Source organism: Chiloscyllium plagiosum, unplaced genomic scaffold, assembly GCF_037043375.1.
Source record: "Chiloscyllium plagiosum isolate Xiang-an unplaced genomic scaffold, Cpla_swu_hap1 HiC_scaffold_3, whole genome shotgun sequence".
NCBI lineage: Eukaryota > Metazoa > Chordata > Chondrichthyes > Orectolobiformes > Hemiscylliidae > Chiloscyllium > Chiloscyllium plagiosum.
The window spans coordinates 55,754,545-55,771,954 of NW_028270141.1; the positions used below are offsets into that span (position 1 = coordinate 55,754,545).

Here is a 17,410-nt window from a genome sequence, read left to right on the forward strand (position 1 = left end):
GAATTAATATTACCTTTAAGGCGATCATATAACCATTGGTGATTGTAAAAAGAATATTTAGTTTGCCCTTGAGGGAAATCTGTAATTTCACATAGTCTACCTTACATGCGACTCCAGAGCCATAGCATTGCAAGTGACTCTTGGAGATGCAGTCACAAATGCTGGTGTGACCTGCGACACCCATGTGCCATGAATGAATAAAAACAATTCTCTGAAATGACATTGATAAACATCTTCTCTTAACTGCTCTTTCAAATATACCTAAAGAAAATGGGATTAGAAAGATCATCTGGTCTTTGGGTCAGCTTGGATAAGATGGTGTGCATGACCCAGTTCTGTGCTGCGTCATTTCTGCTTTTCTATGATAACACTAAGGTGAAAGGCATTGGAAATCAGACCCAGATTTGTATTTAAATAATACATTATGGTTAAGGTTCTGAAGAAGGGTCACTGGACCAGAAACATTAACTCTGCTTTCTCTCCACAGATGCTGTCAGATCTGCTGAATTTTTATAGCAATTTCTGATTTTGTTTCTGATTTCCAGCATCTGCAGTTTTTTTTAAATTGTGGTTAGCACTGCTGTCTCACAGCTCAAGGGACCTGGGTTCAGTTCTAGCCTTGGGCTTTCTGTGTGTCTGCATGGGTTTCCTGGGGTGCTCCAGTTTCCTCCCACAGTTCAAATATGTGCAGGTAGGTGGATTGACCATATTAAAATTTGCCCCATAGTACCCAGCAGTGTGTAGGTTAGGTAAGTTAGCCATGGTATAAACCCCATGTAGGGTTATAGAGATGGAGTAGGCAGAGTTGGATGTTCTTTAGAGAGTCAGTGCAAACTCATCAGGCCGAATGGCCTTTTTCTACACTAGGGATTCTGTGATAATAATTTCCTTAATCCTATTAATGGAACATATGAACAGTTGCATGCCATTCATCCTCTCCAGCCTGTTCCATATCAGTTGGGCCTTAGCTGATCTGTATCTTAACTTGACATATCCATTTTGTTTCCATGACTCTTGCCAACAAAAATCTATCAATTTTTAATCAACATTTTTGGACAAGACAGTTCTACATTGTTAATACACTTGGTTTGATGAAGATCTTTCTGTCATCATTCTGAATCATCCAGCGTTAATGATAAGATTTTATGCCCTTGTTCAAGATTCCCCTAACAGAGGAATTGGCTTCTCCCAATCCTATTGACCAAAAGTGTTTTCAAATCATGAACATTATATATTGAATCTTAATCTGCGCAAGGAGAACAAAGCAGTTTTCCCAAGCCCACCCCCACCCCTCCACCCTTGTATTTCCTGACATCGCCATTTACATTCTGGATTAGTGGTGCTTGAAGAGCACAGCAGTTCAGGCAGCATCCGAGGAGCAGTAAAATTGACGTTTCGGGCAAAAGCCCTTTACATGCCTATCTCAAACTTGAAATCAACTTCCTCCTTGTTCTGAGCCCTACCTAATCAAATACTTTCTCTTCATCTATTATTGAATTTATTTTTCCAATTAAGCACCTCATTGCATTTTTAAAATCTTCTTTATTTAAAGAAAAACTAGCTGATATTATTGCAACAGTTGGAAAAATAAAAGTTGAAAAAAATGCGATCAATACTCAGCAGCTCATGCAACATCTGTGGAGAAACTGGGTTATTGTTTCAGGTTAATAATCTTTCGTGAAGTACTTTCATTAACCTGTCCCTTGTAATTTAATTCTTTAATCCTTCGCATTTTAAGCCAAGAGTACAAGGGAGAAAGGAAGAGTAGATTTGGGTAATAGTTTTTGATGAGGTAGGATGAGTGGAGATGCATGTGGAGCATAAACATTGGCAGAGTCCTTTTGGGGTAAGGGTCTGTTTCTATGCTGTAAATCCTATGCCTCTTTTCACCTTAATGTGTTCTTTTGGCTTTGTATTGATTGGCTTTTCTCTGTGATCTTGTGAACCATCTTGGGATTCTTTATTTATTTAAGATACTCTGTAATGCAAAATGTTGTGATTATATATAGTTGTACTATAGGGTGATACAATGGCTCAGTGTTAGCATTGCTGTCTCACAGAACCAGGGACCCAGATTCATTTCCAGCATTGGGTGACTGTCTGTGTGGAATTTGCATAATTTCCCTGTGTCTAGGTGCTCCAGTTTCTTCTCTCAGTCTAAAGGTATGCCAGTTAGATGGATTGAGAGTGCTAAATTGCTCTGAGGTGTCCAGAGGTCCATGATAAATGCAGGATTATGGAGACAGGGTAGGAGGCTCAGTCTGGGTGGGAGGCTGTTCTAAGGGTCAGTGCAGAATTGGGGAGCTGAATGGCCTCTTTCCACATGGTAGGAATTCAATATGTATTCCAGAGTTAGGGATGAGAAGCCTATCAGTTGGAGTTGATTTTTAAAGGAAACATGACAGCGTTTTTCTTCTCATCAAATCGATGAGCATTGGATTAACAGAATGGAAATTATGAAGTATTTGAAGTTAGAATTTTTCTTTAATATGTCTGAATCATTCAACAACTATGAATCATGTACTGTCCTTTTAATATTGTATCTGTACATTTTCCTTTTTAGATTTTACCAGATTCGTGCAACGATGAAGCTGCCTCCCAGAATTCCGCACAAGATGGAGGCCAGTTTGCTGAATCCAACAGGTAGGAGGAATAGAAAGTGGCTTGAATATTTAATAACTTGAATTAGTGGCTCAAGAGTTAATGTAGGAGAGAAGGTTTTAGATTCCTGGATTACTGGGATTATTTCTGGGGAAGTTGGGACTTGTAATAGCAGGATTGTCTGCACCTGAACCAGGGTGAGACCAACATCCTTCTGGATGGATTTGCTAGTGCTGTTATGAGGAATTTAAACTATTTCAGCAGGAGAAGGGACACAGTGTTAGTGCAACAGGGACCTTGGCATGCTTTGGTAAACAAACCAAGACAGAAGCAGTTCCGATATGTTAGGTTTCATGGGAGTAAGATGAGGGTGGATGGGCCTGTACTTTAATGATAGGAGTATTATAGATAAAACCAAGGATTCAAGGGTGTGAATTGACATGTGGAATTGCAAGATTACCGTCACAGAGACATGATGTAGAGAGGGGCCGAATTGGCAGCTCAACATTCTAGATTATGGAATCTTCAAATTCACTGAGGTATGTAAAAACAATTATGGAGTGTTTATGCTAGGGGATTTCAACTTCAACATGAATTAAAATAGTTGAGTTATAAAGTGTTTTGGGGGGACAAGTTTCTTGAAACATATTCAGGACAGCTTTTTATGTCAACAGATAGGAACATAAGAATGGAAAAAGAGCATTCAGCCTGTTTCACAATTCACTGACATCATGGCTGATTTGTGGCCTAACTTTGAACCATATCCCTTTATATCTGTACTTGGCAAAAATATATCTATCTCTGATTTAAACTTAGCAATGATCCAGCATCTATGCTGTTTGAAGAAGAGTTCCAAACATCTATCACCCTTTGTGTATAGAAATGCATTTTAACATTTCTCCTGAACAGGCTATCACTAGTTCTCAGACTATGTTCTAGAATCCCCAACCTGTGGAAATACTTTATCTATCCTGTCTTTTCCTCTTAATATCTTGAAGACTTCAACCAGACCACTCCTTAACCTTGTAAATTCTAGAGAAAGCAGCACTATGATCAAGATCCCATTGTAATCTGAGGTAAACTTCTTCGCTGTCCAGTACACCCCCAATTTGGGTGTCATCTGCAAACTTAGTAACTATACGTTTTCTGCTCACATCCAAATCATTTATATAAATGATGCAAAGTATGAACCCAGCATCGATCCTCGTGGTTCTCCATTGGTCACAGGCCTCTAGTCTGAAAAACAACCCTCCACCACCACCCTCTGTGATGGGTCAATGGTCTGAGAAGTGGAGTTTAATTTAGATAAATATGATGTGCTGCATTTTGGGAAAGCAAATCATAGCAGGACTTATACACTTAATGGTAAGGTCTTAGGGAGCGTTGCTGAACAAAGAGACCTTGGAGTGCCGGTTCATAGCTCCTTGAAAGTGGAGTTCGCAGGTAGATAGGATAGTGAAGAAGGCGTTTGGTTAGAATATTGAGTACAGGAATTGGGAGGTCATGTTGTGGCTGTATGGGACATTGATTAGATTAGATTAGATTAGATTAGATTACTTACAGTGTGGAAACAGGCCCTTCGGCCCAACAAGTCCACACCGACCCGCCGAAGCGTAACCCACCCATACCCCTACATTTACCCCTTTACCTAACACTACGGGCAATTTAGCATGGCCAATTCACCTGACTTGCACATCTTTGGACTGTGGGAGGAAACCGGAGCCCCCGGAGGAAACCCACGCAGACACGGGGAGAACGTGCAAACTCCACACAGTCAGTCGCCTGAGTCGGGAATTGAACCCGGGTCTCTGGCGCTGCGAGGCAGCAGTGCTAACCACTGTGCCACCGTGCCGCCCACCGTGCCGCCCATTGGTTAGGCCACTGTTGGAATATTGCATGCAATTCTGGTCTCCTTCCTATTGGAAAGATGTTGTGAAATTTGAAAGGGTTCAGAAAAGATTTACAAGGATTTTGCCAGGGTTGGAGGATTTGAACTATAGGGAGAGGTTGAATAGGCTAGGGCTGTTTACCCTGGAGCATCGAAAGCTGAGGGGTGACCTAATGGAGATTTATAAAATCATGAGGGACATGGATAGGATAAATAGACAAAGTCTTTTCCGTGGGGTGGGGGAGTCCAGAACTAGAGGGCTTGGGTTGAGGGTGAGAGGGGAAAGATAAAGAAGAGACCTAAGGGGCAACTTTTTCACGCAGAGGGTGGTGCATGTGTGGGATGGGTTGCCAGAGGAAGTGGTGGAGGCTAGTACAATTGCAACATTTAAAGGGCATCTGGTTGGGCATATGAATAGGAAGGGTTTGGAGGGATATGGGCCAGGTGCTGGCAGGTGGGACTAGATTTGGTTGGGATATCTGGTCGGCACAGACGAGTTGGACTGAAGGGTATGTTTCCATGCTGTACATCTCTATGACTCTATGACTAACTTGTACAGAGGAACCTCAATTATCTGAAATGTAGCTGAGAACAGTCTTGGACAGTCAGGGGAGCAGGGGCATGGAAGGGGTTGGACGGTGGGTGGGTGGGTTGACGGACGGGAGGTAGTTGGGGGTGGACAGGGGTGTGGGTTGCACATGGTTGGGGGCGTGCGGGGGTTGGGGTGGACAGGGTTGGGAGCGGACGGGGTTAGCGGGGGCTCGCACGCAGTGTGCTGTTGCCTAGTCTCCTGAATGGAGAACAGACTTCACAGAGAACTGAATCCCAGAGGAAATCAATTAACCGAATAATCAATTATCCGATCTAAATAGTGCCCGCCCATCTCATTTGGATAATCGAGGTTCCTCTGTACAATCTCTCCATGTAACTTAACCCCTGAAGTCCAGATACCATTCTTGTAAACCTGCTTCTTCCAAGGAAGATAAATTCTTCCGAATTTGTGGTGCCCACATCTGCTCACAGTACTCCAAATGGAGTCTAAACAGGGTTTTGTACAGCTGCTGCATACCCTCGACATCTTTGTATTCCAATATGTTTATTGATTATTTTTTGCACCTGTTTGTGATATTTTAAAATTGCTTATGTTGAATTTCAGCTGCCACAGTTTTACCCATTTGTTTACTACTGCCTAACTTAGTGTATAGACGGTCCAACAATGGGTAGGGCAGTGCTGGACCTAATTCTGGGGAACAAAGCTGGATAGTTTTTGAGTTGATTGTGGGAGAGCATTAGCAATGGCTGCCACAACACTGTATATTTTAAGTTTGTTATGCAAAAGGGGAATAATAAAATTTTAAAAAGGGTTTTGGTTTCGAAAAAAGATAATTTTGTTTTAATATGGCAGGATCTGACCAAAGTACACTAGAGCGACCACTGCTGGATGAATTTGCAATAGAACGGTGTAAGAATGTTCAAAATAGAATTGTCAAGTGTACAGACCTGTCTTAGAGTAACAGAGGTCTACAGCATAAAAAAATGCTCTCGGTCCATGGCATACATGCTAGTCAAAATCCTCTAGGTGAAAAAGCTTTTCCTCACATCTCCTGCAAGCCATCTACCACTTACCTAAAATCTACACTCCCTTGCCATTGATGCCACTACCAAGGAGAATGTTTCTTCTTGTCTACCCTGTCTATGCCCTCATGATTTTATGCATCATAAATATGACCCCTCTCAATCTCTTCTGCTCTAAGGAAAACAACTTCAGTCTGTGTAATCCCTCTTCAGAACTGGAACACTCCAGTCCAAGAAACATTTTGGTCAATCTCTTCCTGCACTTTGTCCAGTGCTATCACATCCCTCCAGTAATGTGGATTCCAGAAGTGCACACAATACTCTTTTGTACAATTGCAACATAACCTCTTTGTTTGTGAACTATATGCCTCAACTAATAAAGGCAAGTATCCCATATGGTATTTTAGCTATTTCATCAACTTGTCCTTGTTGTGGTTCTGTTCGCCGAGCTAGGAATTTGAGTTGCAGACGTTTCGTCCCCTGTCTAGGTGACATCCTCAGTGCTTGGGAGCCTCCTGTGAAGCGCTTCTGTGATCTTTCCTCCGGCATTTGTAGTGGTTTGTCTCTGCTGCTTCCAGTTGTCAGTTCCAGCTGTCCGTTGTAGTGGTCGGTATATTGGGTTCAGGTCGATGTGCTTATTGATTGAATCTGTGGATGAGTGCCATGCCTCTAGGAATTCCCTGGCTGTTCTCTGTTTGGCTTGTCCTATAATAGTCGTGTTGTCCCAGTTGAATTCATGACAAGCAACAGGAATTCGACTGGGATAACACTACTATTATAGGACAAGCCAAACAGAGAACAGCCAGGGAATTCCTCGAGGCATGGCACTCATCCACAGATTCTATCAACAAACACATCGACCTGGACCCAATATACCGGCCACTGCAGCGGACAGCTGGAACTGACAACCGGAAGCGGCTGAGACAAACCACTATAAATGCCAGAGGAAACAACACAGAAGCGCTTCACAGGAGGCTCCTAAGCTCTGAGGATGTCACCGAGACAGGGGACGAAACGTCTGCAACACAAATTTCCAGCTCGGCGAACAGAACCACAGCAAGCTGTGGGTGCCTTCTTTAGAGTAGAGAAGGCTGAGAGAAGATCTGTTTGAGGTGTATAAGATATGAGAGGCATGGTACCCTTGGTTGAAGGGTCAGTAACAGGACAGCACAATTTTAAGGGAAAAGGTGAGGTGATTTGAGGAAAAAAATGTTTTCACTCATGTTGTGGTGGGAATTTGGAATGTACTGCGTGGGAGGGTAGTTTAGGCAGGAAATCTCCCAATTTTTAAAAAGTACATGTATGAGCACTTGAAATGTAATAATTTTGAGGGCTGTGGGCCAAGTGCTTGAAGTTGGAACTAGTGTAGATTTAACAGTTTTTATCGGTCCAGATGCCTGTTCTGTATTGTATGATTCGATGAACTGATGCATGGAGTGGAATTGAACTGAGACCTGTCTAGATTTTTTTGATTATTTACTTCAAGGATGTTATATCCTTTTTGTGTCTTGGATTTTTTTGTAGTTAGGTACTTTCAAATCTACTTTCAAGTGCAACTAAAGGACAATGCAGTTAGGTAAGCTTTTCTTTACGTCTAAGTGTTTATTTAAGATGATAGAGGGACAAACTGAGACGTTGCCTTTAGCAGCATTATGTTAGTGTGCTGTTGTAGTAAATTTAGCAACATTTATCGTTTAATGCTATTACTTTTGTAACTGTATCGTTATTAGATGATTGCCTTATTTGAGCTCTCGTGACAAATAACAAAACAGAGAAACTTGAATGAGAGAAATGGGGAGGGATATATTCTTCTTCTAAAGGGAAAAATCAAAAGTAGAATCAATATGTAAAAAATGTAAAAAAAACTTAATTATGGGTACTCATTACCACTTCGAAGTTAATTGTTTGAATGTTATACACCACTCCTAACCCCATACAGCAGTAAGGAGTAAACAAAGTGCAACGTGCAGGAGTAAGGAGTATTATAGGGAAGGGAGATGAGCTTAGAGCCTGGATCAGTACACGGACTGTGATGTTGTGACCATTACAGAGACTTCGTTAAGAGAGTGGCAGGACTGGCTGCTCAATATTCCAGGGTTTTATTGTTTCAGATGAGATGAGGAAGGAGGTAGAAGAGTTGCACTACTAATCGAGGAGAATGTCTTTTTGCACTCACTGAGGACATACTGGAGGACTCATCCACTGAGGCAAGATGGATAGAATTCAAAAAGAAAATGGGTGCGATCACACTGGATTATGGTATCTCTCACTCGCGTGCGCGCGCGCACAACACACACACACACACACACACACACACACACACACACACACACACACACACACACACACACACACACACACACACACACACACACACACTGAGAGCAAGAGGCTTAGATGGGGCAGAATTTAATTGTATACACAAGGGTTTCTTGAAACAGTATGTGGATTGTCCAACTGGAGGAGGGCTTGTACTGGACCATGTATTGGCTAATGAGCCTGGCCGGGTGACTGACCTTAGTGTGAGAGCATTTTGGAAACAGTAATCCTTAAGTTTTAAGATCGCTCTGAATAAGGATAAGTCAGGACTTTGTGGCAAGGTGTTAAATTGGGGGAGAGCAAATAATGTTGAAACTTTATTGCTGGAACAGCACAGCAGGTCAGGCAGCATCCAGGGAACAGGAGATTCGACGTTTCGGGCACAGGCTCTTCTTCAGGAATGAGCAGAGAGAATTTGCTCTTCAGGAGAGCAAATAATGTCAATATTAGGCAGGACCTAGGAAATATTAATTGGGAGGAGCTGTTATTCGCACAGGTCCACATTTGATGTGGGAGTTATTTAAAGACCTACGGATCAGAGTTCAGGACCGGCATGTGACAATAAGGAGGAAGGACAAGGATGGCAAGGTAAGGGACTCTTGGATAACAAAGCAGGTTGTGAATTTAGTCAAAAGGGGGAAAATATGTAAGATTTAGGAAGCTAAAATTGGAACAGGGTCAATGGGGAATGTAAAGAAAGCAGGAAAAAACTCAAGCAGGGAATTAAGAGAGCAAGAAAGGGCCATATGATGACCTTGTCTAGTAGAGTTAAAGAGAATTCCAACACATTCTATACATTTATTAAAAACAAGAGGATAAAAGAGGGAACTTGGGGTTGTATGCAGAGGATGTGGGTGGGATCCTAAATGAGTACTTTTTGTCAGTATTCATCCAGGAGAAGAATATGGAGGATAGCGAGATTAGTGTGGAACATGCTAATTTGCTAGGGCATTTTGAGATCAAGAAATAAGTGGTTGATGGTCTCTTGAAGAGCATTAAAGTGGATAAGTCCCCAGGGCCTGATAGCATCTAGCCCATGTTATTGAGAGAGGCAAAAGAGGAGATGGCTGGCACCTTGACCAAGATCTTTGTATCCTCACTAGCTACTGGAGAGGTCCCAGAGGATCAGTGCATAGCTCATGTTGTTCCTCTGTTCAAGAAAGGAAATAGGAATAACCCAGGAAACTATAGACCAGTAAATCTCGAATCAGTGATTGGGAAGCTATTGGGGATACTTCTTAGGGATAGGATTTGTGTCCATTTGGAAAAGAAAGTCCTAATTAAGGACAGTCAGCATGGCTTTGTGCAGGACAGTTCATGTCTTATAAATTTGATTTGAATTTTTAAGGAGGTGACAAAGGTGATCGATGAGGGTAGAGCAGTGGATATTGTCTGTGTGGACTTTAATCAGGTTTTCAACAAGGTTCATCATGGTAGGCTCATCCAGAAGATTAAGATGCACAGGATCAACAGTGACTTGGCCGCTTGGATACTGAATTGGCTTGCCGATAGAAGGCAGAGGATAGTGGTGGAAGGGTGCTTTTCTGGCTGAAGGTCCGTGCCTAGTGGTGTTCTGCAGGGATCAATACTGGGATCTCTGCGATTTGTGATATATATAAATGACTTGGATGAAAATGTAGATGAGTGGGTTAGTAAGTTTGCAGATGATACAAAGATCGATGGAGTTGTGTATAGTGTAGAATGTTGCAAAGGGATACAGCTGGATATAGATCAGTTGCAGATATGGATGGAGAAATGGCAGATTGATTTAACCTGGGTAAATGTGAGGTGCTGCGCTTTGGGAGACCAACTGTTAAGGAAATGGCATGCTTGCCTTTAGTGGTCAGGGAATTAAGTACAAGAGTCAAGATGTCATGTTGCAGCTTGGGAAGATTTTGATTAGACCCCACTTAGCGAAATGAATTCAATTCTGGTTGCCACATTGCAGGAAGGATGTGGAGGTTTTGGAGAGAATGCAAAATAGGTTTACCATGATGCTGTCTAGTTTAGGGGGTATGAGCTATAAGAAGAGGCTAGAAGAACACAAGCTGTTTTGTCTGGAATTTCAGAGGCTGAGGAGAGACTTGATAGAAGTCTATAAAATTATGAGAGGCATAGATGTGGTTGACGGTCAGACTTTTTTTTCCCCAGAGTTGAAATATCTAAAACTGGTGGGCATGCTTTTAAGGTGAGAGGGGAGAAGTACAAAGGAGATGTGAGGGGGGCAAGTTTTTTTTACATAAGGGTGCTAAGAGTCTGGAAAGTGCTGCCAAGGGTGGTGACTGAGGTGGATACAATAACAGACATAAGGGCATTAAGGGACATTTAAATTAGCTCATGAATATGCAAGGAATGGAGGAAGATGGACCAATGGCAGACAAAAGCAATTAATTTCATTTGGCATCTTTTTCGGCCCAACATTGTAGGCCGAAGGGCCAGGTTCCTCTGCTGTAATGTTCTGTGTTCTATGCAGAACTGAAAGGCTCTTGTGGCGCAGTGGTTGTGCTCCTACCTTTTAAAGGCAAGAAGATAGAACAGTACAGCACAGGAATGGGCAATTGGGCCCACGATGCTGTGCCAAACGTGATGCCAAATTAAAATAATCACTCTGTCTGCCCATGGTCCATATCCCTCCATTTCTTGCATAAGGATCCTGGGTTAAGTCTCACCTGTTTCAAAGATGTGTAATAACATCTCTGAGCAGGTTGATTAGAAATTAGATCAAATCTCACAGTGCTAGATATCAGTAATCCTGGATATAATCAACTAGATTGTGGAAATTCATGATATTAGAATGACCATTGAACATTTGAATACAATTATTAATTAAATTTCCAGCAACTTGCCTCTCCCCTTTGGTAACCTTTCCAAATCTGATAAAGTTTGCACTCACCATCGAATTCAATGGTGAGTTTCAGGGAATTGTGACATCCCTGAATTTACAAGATGTTGATGAATCAGTCCCAGTTAGGGATCATATTTAATGTTGCAGAGGACATTAGGTACTATATGTACAGAAGTATACCAATGAATCATATAAAACAACTGTAGGTGTTGGAGATCTGATACAAAAATAGAAATTGCTAGAGAAACTCAACAGATCTGGCAACTTTGTAGAGAGAGAAACAGTTGATGTTTCGAGACTAGTCATGCTTCTTCAGAACAGATGGCGGCTCGGAAAAGGTGGTATTCATACTGATAATAGGAGTGTGTGAGGGTATTTGTGTATGTGTGGGGAGATGCATGGTCCCCAAAGAGAGAGAGAGAGAGAAATCTAGGCAAAGAGACTGTTGATAGTAAGTCAGGGAAGAAGAGATGCTAGATTAGTGATAATGGAACCTATGAGTGATTGAAAATGGTTTGGCTGTGCTGAAAGCAACCCAGTGTCATGACAGGACCTAGGGTGTGGGGTGTGAAGGTGGCTTATAGAAATGGAAGGAAGTTTGTGATCTAAAATTGTTAAATTTGATGTTGTATTTTGCATGTTGTCAGCTTCACAATAGGAAAGTGGAGTGTTGTTCCTCACCCATATCAAGCCCCTCTTGTCTTTATTCCCCTCCCCCCTTACCCACCACTACTACTGCCCCCATCTTTATTTAGCTTCCTCTTGCCACCATCTCCGTCACTGTCTCACCTGGCCCTTACAACTCCGATCCTATGGATAACATCATTTAAATTAATTACTGCAATTTCTTTCCAAAAAATATACTAGTTATAAAACTTCCACGTGATAATTGACTTTTGTTGCACCTTCTACAATGTATCCTTATGTGTCTTATCAATGCAGTTATAATAGTCCTAAATTTTACAACCTGCATTCCATGAAGGAAACCGCTTAAGGGAAACCATTTCAAATTAAAAATTGCAGAAAGTTCATTAGAAATTAATATTTCTCTTTATGCTGTGTTCCACTCTGAAGTTTTTAAATAAAATTTCACAATGTACATTACGTTGGGCTGTATCCCTGACACTTAATGAAAACTTTTCAGTTCCTATGTACTGTGGCTCAAAGGCCTTAGACAGTGACCTTTCACCACTGTACTTCAATCACTGCCTCATTCTTTACTGCATCCTTCAGCACATGGTCCTGGACCTTGGAATGTGCTAGTCTGCAATAATGCATCAAGGAGAACTCTTTGTATTGGCAGACTGTGTCCCCAGGGAGCAGCCTTTGAAGCACAGTCCTGTCTCATGGAGCTGCTTGAGATGAACCTTGACAAAAAATATTGCACCTCTCTCCAGATGTTCGTTGTATGAGTACATTCTGCAAAAAGGTGGAGAGTCATCTCTTTTCCACCACAGCTACCTTGCTCAAGCTGTGTCTTGGTTCTTGTTTGCAAATTCTGATGATGAATACATCTGCCAATTTTGACTGTCTGCTAAAAGAGTCAATTGATAGGACCTATCCTTCCCTTTTCCTGCAGGACCATATGTTGCATACTAACCACTACTTGATGGATTGTAGTCAGATATGTTTTTCTGCATAAATTACTACACAAGGCACAATTTGGAGATGCCGGTGTTGGACTGGGGTGTACAAAGTTAAAAATTACACAACACCAGGTTATAGTCCAACAGGTTTAATTGGAAGCACACTAGCTTTCGGAGCGACGCTCCTTCATCAGGTGATAGTGGAGGGCTCGATCGTAGCCCTGCACTATCACCTGATGAAGGAGCGTCGCTCCGAAAGCTAGTGTGCTTCCAATTAAACCTGTTGGACTATAACCTCGTGTTGTGTGATTTTTAACTGTGTACACAAGGCACAGTTGCTATGGCATGGTTCAACTACTTGGATCATTCCATGGCAGTATGGTCAGATGTATCCTTCGCAAGCTCAAAATAGAACTCTATGCTTGTTGCAGGTGTACACAAAAGTGGACATTAGGATGAGTTCGATGTTAGGTTTGAGTTTATTTTTTACCCCTCCATTTCGAGATCTGTACATTGTTATGACCCCAACTAATTGTACTACTGGACAAGTCAGAACCCCAAATTAAACCTGGCTTGACAGACTTTTTTTAAAAATTTCAGTTAATATGTTAACACTTGAACATAATCACACGAGGCTGCAGATTCTTTAACATCAGAAGAATAGTTATTTTTTGTTTTTATGCTTTCATTTTTTGTAAAATTATCTAAATATAGTATATACTTTAGAAAAGAGCATGAAACTTTGTTGTGTGTTGGAGAATAGTTAAAACATGCAGCAAAGCAAAGGTTCAGCCTGTTCCCCAAATAATCACTGCATAGCAATTCAATCAAGAGAAATTGCATATCTATTATCAAATCCTTAAGTTTGACTTCACAGATTCTCCCAGGTTGTCCAGTCAACTGTCAAGTTGTCTTACATGAATAATCACAAAACTGAGAATGCGTATTCTATAACTGCTCTGAAAATAAATTGATTTGTGATTCTGATCCCAATCAGGTGTCCTTTGAACTGTCTTAAAAACATATAGTCTCTGAATTTTTGAAATCAAATATTAGCGTTTAATATTCTAAACCACAAGCAACATATGACAATTGTTGTTTATTCTATCTGGTGTAAACCACCTATTATGTAAGAAGTCTTACATTAATATACCAGGGGTTTACAACCTGGCTGCTTTATGCCACATACTAGATGGACTGTTTGGCCGAGATTCTTTAATAAAAACTTTAAAATATTATATATATATATATATATATCTCTCACTCGCATGCTCTCTCACTCTCTCTTGCTAGTTGCTCCTTCCAGTTTCATTGTGCATGCCTTGGCCCCGCTGAATCATAGCTCCAGCATCTTCAGGTGATCTGGTCTGATGATGAGTGTGCAAAGTATCAGTCAGCCTAGTTCCCAAAGGTCTTCACCCTTACCTCAAATAACTTTAGCTTCCGAGGTGCATTTAAACTGTTCATGGGTGCTCATCAGTCTGTCATTAGCTGATTTCTAACTTCTTTCCTTAAACTTGAGGTGGCACGGTGGCTCAGTGGTTAGCACTGCTGCCTCACAGCACCAGGGTCCCAGGTTTGATTCAAGCCTCTGGTGACTGTCTGTGTGGAGTTTGCACATTCTTCTCATGTCTGTATGTGTTTCCTCCAGGTGCTTCGGTTTCCTCCCACAGTCCAAAGATGTGCAGATCAGGTGAATTGGTCATGCTAAATTGCCCATAGTGTTAGGTGCATTAGTCAGAGGAAAATGGGTCTGGGTGAGTTACTCTTTAGAGGGTTGGTGTGGACTTGTTGGCCCGAAAGGCCTGTTTCCACACTGTAGAGTCATAGAGATGTACAGCATGGAAACAGACCCTTCGGTCCAACCTGTCCATGCCGACCGGATATCCCAACCCAATCTAGTCCCACCTACCAGCACCTGGCCCATATCCCTCCAAACCCTTCATATTCGTATACGCATCGAAATGCCTCTTAAATGTTGCACTTGTTCCAGCCTCCACCACATCCTCTGGCAGCTTATTCTATACACGTACCACCCTCTGCGTGAAAAAGTTGCCCCTTATATCTTTTATATCTTTCCCCTCTCACCCTAAACTTATGCCCTCTAGTTCTGGACTCCTCGACCCCAGGGAAAAGACTTTGTCTATTTATCCTATCCCTGCCCCTCATAATTTTGTAAACCTCTATAAGGTCACCCCTCAGCCTCCGACCCTCCAGGGAAAACAGCCCCAGCCTGTTCTCTAATCAAACCCTTTCTCTTGTGAATGTTTTTCTAGCTGTAGTTGATGTTTATCTTGATACCTTTCTTCATAGATGCTCATGTTCATGAGTATCTATGCAGCTCTGCATATGACTCAGCTGGTAAGCCATCACTTCTGGGAGTTTCATTCTTCTCAAAGGACTTGAAGGCTATAGGTCATCCAGAGTTAGCCAAAAGGAGGGACATGCTGTATGGGACCTTCATGTCATACAGTCCAATATTAAAGGATTCACTTATCCTCAAAATGTCGGACTGCGATTACATCACTGAGCTATCCCTGTGTTCCTTTTGGAAGAAAAAATGCAAGCTTATCTCCACATTCTCCTCTGATGCAAAGAGTGAAGCTTGCTGGGTCATCAACTCTTGGTGATCTTCCTTGTCATAACCCATGTCAATTGCAGCTAGAGCAGGTTCTAAATAGATTTTCAGTTCCTCATTTTCTAGGGTCAACACACTAATTCAGCTTCGATGCCCGCTGTCACCCTGCTGATCTGTCTGTAGGTGACAGTCAACCAGAAGGAGGCAGTGGTTTAGAGAAGAAAACCAGCTTGACATCAGTGCATCTAAAGCACAGAAGCCAAACAAGATATCTATGCCTGAAAGGACAGACCAGGTGCTGTACCTGCAGCTTGCCAACATGATGTGAAGATTCTGCATTGTGAAAGGTTTTACTTGAAGAATTTCACAAATACTACAGCGTTCTTGAAGGCCAGGTCAAAATATCCAGTGCTAAACAAATCTGCAATAGATGTCTGCAATTTCAAGTTCCAAGAGAATCTTAATGGAGTGTGCAATCGATGGGTCTACCTCATAAACTACCAATGGCATTATGTTCCCTCCAGTTATGGGCACCACTACTTATAGCTGTCAACTTCCTGATCATGGTCTGTCTTCTGTGAGTAGATTATAATTACTACATACAAATTCATATTTCATTTGTTCACAGGATTAAACAATGGAAAGTTTGAATTTTTTTTTCAAATTGACTAATGGATCTGGGCCTTGCTGGCTAGGCCAACACTTGTTTTTCCATTTTTAAGTGCTTAATAATTGCCTTAGAGAGGGCAGTGCTGAGGTCCCTCCTTGAACTGCTACAGCCCTTGAGAAATGGGACACCTACAATGCAGTAAGAAACTGAATTCCAACAACCACGAAGGAACAGTGATATAGTTCTAGTTCAGGATTGTGCATGGCTTGGAGAGAAAGTTACAGGTGAAAGTATTCAAATGCGTTTGCTGTTCATGTCCTTGTAGTTGGTAGAGCTTGTAGGTTTGAAAAATAGATTTTTCTTGTAAATTATTTTTGCCTTAGTTTGTGATGCAACATTTATGTTGATATCCAAGGATTGTTCCATTCATCCTACCTTTGTTACTTGCCTATTTGAAATTCAATGAATCTTTGCTGACCCCTGGATATATATGATGTCTGGAATGAAACACATTTATTTTCAAAGGCATAGGTGCTGATAAATTAAACTGCCAGCTAAAATAATCAGTTTTTTTTTCTGAACTTTTTGATTCAGCTGAATGGTATCATTAATTCAAACGTGTAATTTCATTTCCTGATGGATTGGTCAGCATCATTAATAGCAATAACCCTGTATGTACTGACAACTTCCCAAATTGGGTACAGATCAACTTTGTGGCCATTTCTCATCCATAAAAAAGTAAGATGGAAATATCAAGATCAATTTTGTTTGATGTACTAAGGAAAGCATTAATGCTGTAATTGCAAAAGCATTTTGGTGAAAAAGTTTGGACACTATTTCAGGAAGAGTGACCACATATGATTAGAGTGGTGTAAGATTAAGAACATGCATACGAGTCCCTACAGTGCGGAAACAGGTCGTTTGGCCCAAAATGTCCACACCAAAACACTCCGAAAGGTAACCCACCCAGAACCATTCCCCACCCTATTACTCTACATTTACCCCAACTAATCTAATCTAATGCGTCTCTGAACACTATGGGCAATTTGGCACAACCAATTCACCAAATCTGTACGTCTTTGGATTATGGGAGGAAACCGGAGCACCAGGAGGCAACCATTCGGTTGTTGGACTCTGAAGAATGATGAACAAAGTTTACAACTTGCCTCCTGTGAAGGTCAGAGGTGCCAATAATTGCATGATTTGTGCTGGAGGTTGGCTTTGGGTGCCTTTTGGGTTTTAAGCTAAGTTTGAGGTTCAATTTATGGACTTTATAAATAAGTCTTAAATAATTAAAAGAATGAATTGCATCCATAGAGAGTAGTAAATCAGGAATACTCGAGCAATTAATTCTGTACTGACAGTGCTAACCACTGTGCCACTGTTGTCCTCCCTCTGCTGATGAATC

General features: G+C 41.5%; 1 protein-coding gene across 4 annotated transcripts in view; it reads left to right on the plus strand.

Moving 5' to 3' along the window:
• fam135a (family with sequence similarity 135 member A) overlaps nt 1–17,410 on the plus strand; it is a 318,933-nt gene that overhangs the window by 97,849 nt on the left and 203,674 nt on the right. For all 4 annotated transcript variants that reach the window (XM_043681723.2, XM_043681738.2, XM_043681746.2 and 1 more), the window contains one exon: nt 2,564–2,643. In XM_043681723.2, the coding sequence (XP_043537658.2) occupies nt 2,564–2,643 (80 nt within the window). The remainder of the gene's footprint in view (nt 1–2,563; nt 2,644–17,410) is intronic.